This window comes from Loa loa (assembly GCF_000183805.2).
Source record: "Loa loa unplaced genomic scaffold supercont3.557, whole genome shotgun sequence".
In the NCBI taxonomy this organism is placed as follows: Eukaryota; Metazoa; Nematoda; class Chromadorea; order Rhabditida; family Onchocercidae; genus Loa; species Loa loa.
The window spans coordinates 7,367-18,162 of NW_018108737.1; the positions used below are offsets into that span (position 1 = coordinate 7,367).

At 31.1% G+C, this 10,796-nt stretch overlaps 3 protein-coding genes across 3 annotated transcripts in view; 1 reads left to right on the plus strand and 2 right to left on the minus strand.

The window, feature by feature from the left end:
• Positions 1-2,620, minus strand: part of LOAG_18822 (hypothetical protein) — a gene marked incomplete at both ends in the record, with an annotated part of 4,798 nt that extends 2,178 nt beyond the window's left edge. Inside the window, 6 exons of the mRNA XM_020451485.1 lie at positions 441-551; positions 747-908; positions 1,100-1,189; positions 1,409-1,603; positions 2,015-2,188; positions 2,522-2,620. Of these exons, the coding sequence (XP_020304725.1) occupies positions 441-551; positions 747-908; positions 1,100-1,189; positions 1,409-1,603; positions 2,015-2,188; positions 2,522-2,620 (831 nt within the window). The remainder of the gene's footprint in view (positions 1-440; positions 552-746; positions 909-1,099; positions 1,190-1,408; positions 1,604-2,014; positions 2,189-2,521) is intronic.
• Positions 2,621-3,897: 1,277 nt separating this feature from the next.
• On the minus strand, positions 3,898-6,392 carry LOAG_09266 (hypothetical protein; the record flags this gene model as incomplete). Its single annotated transcript, XM_020447896.1, has 5 exons — positions 3,898-4,174; positions 4,734-4,886; positions 5,092-5,244; positions 5,806-5,962; positions 6,324-6,392. 5 exons carry the CDS (start codon positions 6,390-6,392, stop codon positions 3,984-3,986), a joined length of 723 nt encoding a protein of 240 aa, XP_020301918.1. The 3' UTR covers positions 3,898-3,983.
• A 3,512-nt stretch (positions 6,393-9,904) lies between these two features.
• The window catches only part of LOAG_18823 (hypothetical protein), a gene marked incomplete at both ends in the record, with an annotated part of 2,686 nt that continues 1,794 nt past the window's right edge, over positions 9,905-10,796 (plus strand). Inside the window, 2 exons of the mRNA XM_020451486.1 lie at positions 9,905-10,013; positions 10,395-10,618. Of these exons, the coding sequence (XP_020304726.1) occupies positions 9,905-10,013; positions 10,395-10,618 (333 nt within the window). The remainder of the gene's footprint in view (positions 10,014-10,394; positions 10,619-10,796) is intronic.

Sequence of the window (10,796 nt, forward strand, 5' to 3'; positions counted from 1 at the left end):
AACATCAATTTCTGATATTCTACAACATAATTTATATATATTCTTACTGCAGCGGTTTCACACGATATTCCAATTGAATCTCTTGGAGCATCCACGACATCACCAACAATAAATACAGCATCGACCGCTTCACTGTTCACTCGATTCACAAGCTGCAAAATTCTTACTGAACAAAATTTTATAATTTATGGTAATATCAGTGGTATTTTAAAAGCAAAACGTATTCAGAAAAAGCGATTCATGGAGTAAAAATCAATAAGGCAGGAAAATCAGAAATGTTAAAACTCCTACTGACACCGAACCAGACGTATCTAAAACAGATCAGAAATAATGGGTAATCAAAACTGGATCTAAAAAAAGTAATGATTTGAATAACACACTTAAAAAAAGGTCAAAAATTCAAGAACAGAAAAAAATCAAAGAAGCAAAAAAAGAACTACTTTTTCAACTTGTTCCGTGAATACCATTGCACCTGCATGGATATCCGATATGAAGGCAAATCGAATGCCATTCGCACTATCCGGTAAATCTTTCACATTCAGTGATACATTCTGCAACATTTTTAATAATTTAAAATCAAATTTTTTAACATAGAGAAGTCATATTATGTCTCAAATCTTTAAAGGAACAATGGAATCAAAACTTTAATTGGAGAGTAAAGGAAAAGAAAACAACTGTATTAATAGCAAATGATGATTAGAAGTGAAGATAATTGCTAAGAATTCAAGTAAAGAAAGAAGACTAACTTTAATAATTAGTGTGTCGGAGAAAATGTATGAAAAAAGGCATAAAAATACGGCGATCACCAATGTGAGAGCGGTTTGCACATTTTTATTCAAACAAAATGTCTCCAAAACAGAAAACTTGAAGAAGCATTTACTGATAAATGGGTAACAAGCAGTTACTGCCTAAAAACAATCCCCGGAAAAAATATTGACGAGATGAAATGCAAAAAGTTTCTAATATGCTTATACAGCGCAGTGCAGCAATCAAAAGAACTACAGAATGTGAACAGATTGCTAGCCTGATTTATCAGCAGCGTGATGGAACTTATTGGCGACCGCACAAAATGAAGTACCAGATTAAATTATCAGCAAACTAACTGTACGATTATGATCCGACAATCGACTTTACCGTTATTTTTGAGAAGCCAGTATGCGTTTACGATATCTTCGAAGACCATGATTGGCTTAAACAAGTAATTCATAAACGTGCCTCAACTTCTACCAAGAAGTCACGCAGGGATTCGCGGTTTTTACAAAGGCTACTTTCGTAACTTATTCAAAAATATGAAGTGACTTTTTATTATTCACACCGAGTTAAATGCAGGTATTTTTTTCTCTTTTTTGCAGTAGAATGTTAATCTTGAACACTTTATGAAAAAGAATTCGAAAACTAAAAAACTTACTTTCAGTCCTGAAATCACTGCTGCTAGGACTGCAAATACGACTAAGGGGATAACGATGTGATACCATAAGCCTATCGATAAAAAGGCCAAAATAACGAAGAAACTCGGAATTAAGTTAGGAATGAAATACAGGAAAAGTGTTGCATGTCCCAAAAATAACCATAATGTAGTACCAACAGCTATCAGTTGCAAAATCTGAAACAGATTTTTCCTCTCCATAAATTTATCTTCTGAAATTTGTAGTGATCCTAACTGTAAGTAAAAATGAATCTATGTTATGTAGTTATGAAGCCCGAAAAAAAAAGAAACAAAAAACGCAAAGCAACAGGTATAGTGACCCTTTTTGTCGAACATATAAAATTTATTGTTCGTGACAGTGTTTCTCAAAACAACGATGCTAACGATTTTATATGCAAACAGGAATGAACGTAATAAATAACGCCTGCTTTTTTTAAGTTTATAATAAAACAGTCAAAACATGGAACACATAAATTTTTTTAATGGTTGTTATTTCATAAGCAAGAATGTATTACGACCACAGAGTATTTCTCCAGCCCAATTCACAGTAATTTCTTGAAAACTACGTTTGTAAAATGAATAAATTACCTTTCTCGCACGATATGTCATCAAACCATTACTATTATATGTTAGGATATACTTCGCAAATTCAATAAGTCGAAGGTACGTGAAAATACTAAACGGAAATATAAAAAATTCAAATTTGATTGTACTCAACTGACGTGCACGATTGCCTTTTCGATAATCGTGAACATCATCCACCTGCAAATATGAGACAAAGCATAAAGCATAACATCATATTTAATATAATTGCTGTTGAAAAGCTCAGAGAATTAGACACTTCAGGAATTAAGCATATAAAATGTACATAGAGAAGTGCAGCATTTTCTTGGCAGGAAGCCTTAAATAGAAATATCGTAGTCTACAACTATTCGATTAATTTGACATGGTCATTTTTTATGGAAATTCAATAAAAATAAAATAAACGAAATAAACTTTTCAATTTTTGAAAGAAAAATTCATACTCAGTGTTTCATTTGTTGGTAGCCTAAAAGCATCTCGAAATATCAAGTTTGAAGCAATGAGAAAACTTACACCAAATATTCTCGAACCAAAAATATTGAGGAAAATGATACTGACTGCTGCAGTGATACTCGAAATGATAACTGCTAAGCGGGTGATATGTAAACTCATGTTTTACAACCAAGAACGAAGAATTCTGCAAATAAGAATCTAATAATTCAAGTTTTTCAATTATGATCGGATATGAATTAATGGACTAGCAACATGAAATTTTGGTACAAATTATACTTAGCATGTAGGAAATTGTGAAAAGTGCTTATAAACGAAAATCAAACACTACAAGCTTCATTTCAAACTTTATCCACTAATGGCAAAATTAGGTGCACATTAGTTTAAATTAAAAAAAAAAATAGACACGTTGTGTATTTTCCTTTACTTGTTAAATTGATCGGGCGGAACTCGAGAAAAGGTCATGCTTTGACAGGACTAGATGAGCACACAGTGACGTCTTATTACCATAAGGTATCAGCATTGATGCTAAAACTTTTTAGACTATTAGAAATGTATCAGTGAACTTCGTTTGGTCGAAATGGAAATAGGGATTTGACCCGTGCATAAGACTGATTGAATCTGCAAATCATTTGACTGATTAATGGCAGACTGTGCTAACTGAATTTACATTATCCTTCCTGCAGTGGTTTTTATGTCAACTACGACTTACTATTTCTATCATATAATTTCTGGCTTTCAGTAATCCTGCTGATCCTGATAGTACAAAGTGCCGATGTCTATTTAAATCGGTCATAAATTATTCCGCTTGACGATATCAGGATTGTTTTGAAGCTGTTCAACTGTTTCAAGTTCCTAACAACATGAATACATCCTCAGCACAAATCCGCAAAGACACTAACGATATGCTTAGAAATTCGCCTTCATAAATTTGATAATGGTAATCGCAATATTATTTAAAATAAAACTTAACAAACTTTCGACATACTAAAGAAATTAATTCAAACCGAAACTCCAGTGAATTTTACAAAATACGACTTGCTAGAAGAGCAATAACAACAATTTCTCAGCATGAAAAAAGTTCACTGAAATGCGACCAAAATTTTATTCCTTACAAATACACATTTCACGAAACAGAAGTGTTGTAATTTGCAAACATATAAACATAAGGTTACAATCAGATAATTCTTACCGTTATAATGTCACCAAAACAATGTAGACCCGAAGAGAGAAACATTAATTGTTCTTCTACTTTAAATCCACACATATAATTACCAAACAACATAACCAGTGGATAAATAAAATAAAAACGTATAGAAAACTACGTCAGTACATATCACATAAAAAATATCCACGCAAAATATTTGTACGCATTAGAATATATTTTTGTACCCATTAGAAAGAAAAAAGAAACCAACTATACATATATTACACCATATATTCTATATAATATATATTCCATATATTCCAATATATATTCCATGTACATTATACCATATATTATACCATATCACATATTCTACGCTCACGCACGTAACGTCAGTAAAGTTATTTCACATAAATTTAACATTTTTACTGGTGGACCCCAGTAATTCACACCAGATGATACATAAATTTGCGTGTCTCGATTTTTTATTTTGTAATGCCCATATAGGAAGTCATTCTCCAGATATGCAAGCAACCATATGATGTAAAACTGCCCAGCATGTGTGTGTCCTAGAAAATTTCTAGGTATACCAAAAAGGCAGGCAGATTTTCAACTTTGAATATAATATTTTCCTAACGTTATTTGATTTGAGTCAACTTATGTTATCACTTTTTACAGAAAAAAATCACATGTTAGCATCAGAAATACTTAAAGCACTCGTAAAGCTACGCTATATTTAACTGTAGGGAGTATTTGATTGTGCAACATTGTGCTTGTATTTAATCCACTCAAATGAAAAAGATATGTGACTCAGAATGTTTTTACTTCAAATATGTGCCTCGTTCTACCTACATTGATAATGACTCGCCCTCTAATGTGATATCAACACTTTTTAAATTATGGGTACTTTGGGCAAAGGGCAGAATCTTCTATGTCAAAACATTGTCACTTAACCTGAATATTTCTTCTACATTTTAACTAAGTTAAGCTCTAGTTTAAATGAAATTAGATAAATGAATTTTATGAAAAAATATGCCTACTATAGAATTAACGCAAGGAAAGACTGCCGCTAATAATCAATACAAATTAAAACAATTTTCCCGCAACTAATTTTCTTTTAATACTGACCTGATAAAATCAAATCGATACGTTTCTTAATACTACGTAAAATTTTAGAAGCACCATTTGGTTGATGTACCAGCAGTATTACAGGCTCTGTCTCACTGCAACCACTCAATGCACTTTCTGCATCCATATGATGATCAGGGATCCGGAGTTTTTCTGGAAAAGAAAGGCGATTAGGAACGAAGACATCGTACAAATGGTTTGAAGTAACTTTTCAGTTTTTTTTTTTTTTTGAAGATGAAAATCTGAAGTTCCTACAAAGTTACATACTTGGCAGTAAAAAAAAGCCTTAACTATATGAATAGTTTACGTAAAAAGTAAAGTAGTACTTTTCAGTAAAGCAATTAATAAGAGAATATACCTGTGAAAAAATCATCTACACCTGCAACACAAATACAATCACCGCTTCTAGAACAGAGATTACGATTTGTATTGTGCAGAACGGTGATATTAAACTTCGTCGTGAAATAATGCAACCATTCGTTCGTGTCACCATAGTAGTATTCATGATTACCTACAAACGTATTTTTTTTATTAATTAGCAAATTTCTATTAAAATAGAAGATATCCTAGCAAGAATTTTCTGACTTGCAATTAAAGAGCCAAACATGAAACTGAGATATGAAATCAACTAAAAATGGAATTTCTGAAAGCCTTCCTGCGGAAAATTTTAAGAAAATAAGCTAAAGCTTATCTCTGTAAGAAAGAAGTTTCAAACACCACTGAAAAGAAATTAGGTATATGAGCTACTCTACGTATGTCATCTTAAAAGTATGCTCGAATAAATAGCATAAAATAAATGCTTTAATTGAAATTTCGTTATCTAACATCGGCTATTTTTACACCATAAAAACTGCTTCAAAAATTAGATCAAAAATCAAATAGAACCATAGATACCGCTCCCACATAGGGCGGTAAATCTGATTCATAATGGCATATCGAACTAAACTAAGGCAAATGAAATGTTTGGATTTAAGACAATGAGTTGAAATTTATCTCTGTAGGCAAGAAATTTCAAGCACCGCTGAAAAGATATATTTTTCCAATATTCATCCAAAAAGGCAGATCAACACACCCGTGGCATAATAGACACCATATTTTGATTTCAATTTTGCTAATGGCAGAGTCGGTTGCACCAAATTTGACAGGAATCCATCAAATAAGTCACCAGAAATAGCTACCATATCCGCGTGTAAAGCATTTGTTGTTGCAACAATTTCTTCGACTCGTTTCTGATCAACGGTAGGCCCAATATGAATGTCAGTTAGTAAAACGATAGTGAATCCATCAAGTGATGAGGGAAGATCTCGGATTTTTTATATTTACCCGATTTACCTATATGAAATAAGGCATTTGAAAACAAAAAAAAAAGAAAAAAAGAAGGAAGAAACATTACGAAGCATTATTGTGTTTTTTTTTTTCAGAAAAACCGGTTCATTCTTGTATTGGTAGATTGCAGAAATCTGACGAAATGAATCCTTTACTTTTTGTAGTACTTCTTGCCGCAAAAAAAAACCGATTCCTTATTCATCCTTGCAACCCAATCCGCGTTAACAGAAATCTGTAGTAGTATTATCTGACGGAATAACTTACCACTGGTGCTGAACGTGTAACAGCAAAACCAGCACCAGTTAAACATAATGCCAGTAGGAGCGACAACATAGTATTGAATTTTCTAGATTGAAAAACGGCAAGGGATTTTGGCCAGAAATTCCAATATGAACTCAGAAGTTCGACAACTAATAAGATAATTAGAAAGAAACCCATATGCACATATACTGAGAGACAGATAAAACTGAAGAAAAGCGAAGATTATCACATGCAAAAAGTTTTAAATGTTGCCGATCTATGTAACAAGCAAATAGATTCGCAACATGAAGAATAACTTGGAAAGAATCAGTAAGTTATTACTTGTTTAAAAAATACAAAACTAAAAATATATATAGAAATATCATTCTGTACAGAGGATATCAGTTTAAAAAAAAAAAAAGGAAAAAAAGAAGAAAAACGGGTTTCAAATGATTTTCGTACCACGAAACATCTGAATTACGCTATACTAACCTTTAGAAAAAAATAAAATTTACCAAATAGTAGAAATTAAGCTGCTATCTGGCAAATAAATATAAAAAAGTAATAGCGAAGCATGTGAAAAAAATATGCTGAGTAGAGTCGATGTCTTGAATAAGTCTTGCAACACGATAGCAAACGATTGGAACAATCTGAATTTAACCAATTACTAAATTTCAAGACAATATTGTGAATTCAAAGACGTAGATAATTGAAAATGAATGATATATCTCAGATGGGATAGGACGGAGTTCTTAATTCAAGTTTTTAATTCTACTTCTCTACAATCAAAGCAGCAAGAACATTCAGCCTGTGACGTATTGCAGGACAGTGGAAGAACAGTTGGGATGGTCCTTCCACCTATGATTACTTTTCCTTCTTTTTTCTTTTTTTTTTTTGTTACATATTGCCATTTTCTTTAGTTTGCTAAGAAAATATGCACTGATTCTTAAATTCCAGGTCTATACTCAAATAAGGTTCTAATCAACTGTTTGTCGTGGAAATGTTGTGTTATGCTGTACTGTCAAACTACTCTGAATAATTACCCGTATTCTGAAAAGAGATAGAACAAATTAAACGGTTTGACGGTCGACATCGAAGGCATAATTTGAAAGGTTTTTGATTACATTATGTTGCAAAAATTTATGAGAGAATAAGATGCAAGATTATCCGGAATCCTTCACCCATTTTGTTCTCTTAAAATATTTCGTCCGAATTTCGCCATCACATACAAAGTATAATTAACACTATCGTTCAGTTTTGTCTTTGAATAGTTTAGCAATATGCATATCCAAAAAAAAAAAAAAAGCTTAATAATGCGGTAGTAATACAGCTACATAACAAAAAAAAAAAAGAAAGAAAAAAGCCTCACTCTTTAATTCTGTAATGAATGATAGATGAGATTACACACATGAACAGCTGCGCGGACAACATATCGTGAAACCTGCATAACTGCGCATGATATATACCCTTGGCCCGGATTCTCATTAATATGAGACATCCTTGAACTGCTATCACTAAAGCTATATATTTCTTATTCGTCCGAAGATAGTTTTGCCTTTCATTTATCATCCTTTTCATTTCAAGTTCTGAAAAAGAAAAAAAGAATTACGTGAAGAAAAAATCTTGTTGAATTCATTAGTCGTCACAATCATAAAATGATCTAATTTAAATATGAGAATTATATCGTAAGGAAGCACATGCATTTTAAAACATTCAATCATAACTTCATATTATTTATGTGGCATACAGATAATAAATACAAGACACGTAACATTTTCATATGGTACTTAGTGACCCGTAACTTCTCTTCAATACTCCTTGAACTGTATCCACTTAAATTTTAGCAATATTTCATGAATTAGTCGTAATACTAGCAGAAGAGACTTCGCATACATGTAACAATCTTTTGTCTCTTGATTTCACAAAGGTATAAGCAATTTTGAAAAACTAAAAACTAACAAAAAAAAAAACGACGGAAATTAGCAATATTATCCAGAATTTTCATTTGTCCTACCATCATTCATCAACCTTAGTATGCCATGCAGAATCATTATTTACTATTTAAATAATAACTTGAAATCAGAAATTCATCTAAATTTAAAATACTTCATCTCATTTTTACTACAAACAGATCATTTTGTTATAACAGATTACTGTACACATTTCATCCTTTTTCTCAATCTATCATCCTATCACTTCTCATTATTCCTGTCAGTTTTTCTTACCGTCTCTATCCTTTATTCCCACTCTTCATTCTCACTCTTACTCATCATTTGTTTTTACACTTCCTATAACAAGAAATCCTTCGCAAAACATAACAGTAACCTCTGGCATATTATTCGAAACCGCACACCCAACTCTTACTCTCAGCCATTCCCGCCTTCCTCTTCCCCTCTCCACCTCCCCACCCGCCCCCCGAGATGTCTAAGATTTCCCGCAGCCAGAAACTAACCAGAAATCAACGTGAAGTGAAATACGATGAGGACCACTGTGAAACAGTTTGGATCAAAAAATGAAAAAGAACCTCATGCGAGATGAACTGCTGACTCGAAATGGCCATTACTTGCAACTTGAAGTGACCATTACTTGTGACTTGAAGTATCCACTACTTATGACTTAAAGTACTCGTTACCTATATGTTTCAGAAAGCGCAAGTTACTTTCAGCAATTAAAACTTTGCAAAAAAATCATTTAGAAATTCAATAATTTGCTAATTTCTGGAAGCATTATAATTTAAATTCATTTATCGATTATTATCTCTCCCATCGATAACAATGATAAAAGAAAAAAGGCTTGCTCCAAAATGTTTTGACTTTTTTCTTTTCTTTCTTGAATGAGTAAAAAATTAAGAAATAGATGAAAGCTAAAAATGATCAGATTTGAAATAAAATGTGATGAAAATGAGAATAATATAATTTCGATTTATTAATTCATTTTAAAATATTCAAAAATTATTTGTAGCAAGAAATCTATCGAAGAATTGAAAATTTAAATTTAAAAAATTTAAATTTTTTCCTTTCTCAAAACCAAAAAATTATGCACATTAATGATTGACTCCATCAGGAATAGCAAAGGTAAAATTTTGATTTTAGGATTTGAATTATGATGTTACTAGGTGAATTATTGAAATTGTTTTATGAAGTGTTAAGAAATGAACTAATTTACTCGGAATATTTCCTCACTAAATAAATCAGATAAACCGGGAATTCTGGAATTTGTGGAATTCTGGAATTTAGTCAAAATGCGTTGCAATTTTCCTTGTTGCTAGGCAACTGGTTATAGCTATTAGGCTATTAATGGATTTAACTTCAGCCTAGTCCAAATATTTATTCTCGTGCAAGAAAAAAAAAACAAGACAAACGAAAGGTTAGCAAAATTTTTGTTAACAAAATCTTCAAATATTATTTGATGTTAGCTAAAAAGAATTATGTAAAAGTTATTAATTAGCATAATTGATTGAAATTGATAATGGAATGATAATTGGCTTTTTCTTCTTTTTTTAAATGAGCCAAGTTATCAATTATGGATTAATTCATCGAGGCAAATATTTCCAGATTTTAAATATTTCCTTGTCAACTTTTAATTTCAATAAAAACAATTAATTAATGGATGATTGTGATGGGCCAAGTGTTTATATTGCAACTAAGCCAAAAATGATAGTTGAAAAAGTGGATTCAGGAATGCTAACTGATCCACGAAAATATCGACATCAAGGTTTGTCGCAATTATCCCGCAATTTCTCGTTCCTTCAAGAAATCTTGTTGTCGTTTTTTTTTTCTTTTTTTCCTCTCATAACATTTTTATTTGTTTGCTTTCTTTTTTTTTACAGATATCAATTTGACTAAAATTCATTTTGTGAAGTACCATTCATTTAATCAATAATTTATATACTTCAATAAGGTACAGTTAACAAATGAAAAAAAAAATTCCAAATTTAATTTTCGAATTTTGTCAAAAAAAAATTCAATTAAATTTAAACTGTAAAATAAGATCATAAACATGTTTGGATTATTTTCAATAATTAATTTAATTACTAATTAAATATTAAATTATTAATTTTGATTATATTCAAAGAAAAAAAAAAAGTGTTTTTAGGAACAAATGCAATACGTTGTATTAGTATTGGTACGCAAACAGAACAAATGTCAACTACTGTAAGTACCAATTTGGAAGGTAATATCAGTCGTGAAGTGTTAAATTTGTTATTAATGACAGTAAAGAGTAATAATGAAGAATTGAATATTCTTGGACGATTGAACATTTTCCATCGTACCGATTCGGTGACACTATCAATGATAAAGCAATATCATTTACCACAGGTAACTTATTAAATTTGCATAAATGATCAATGAATGAAACTTATTTGAAATTTCATCATATATATTTAATTGAACATAAATAACATTTGAATGGAATTTATTTCCCTTTTCTTTTTTTTTTTTCCTTGTATCAAGAATGAAGTATTAATTCCTTATTTCTTATTAACATAGAAAAGTT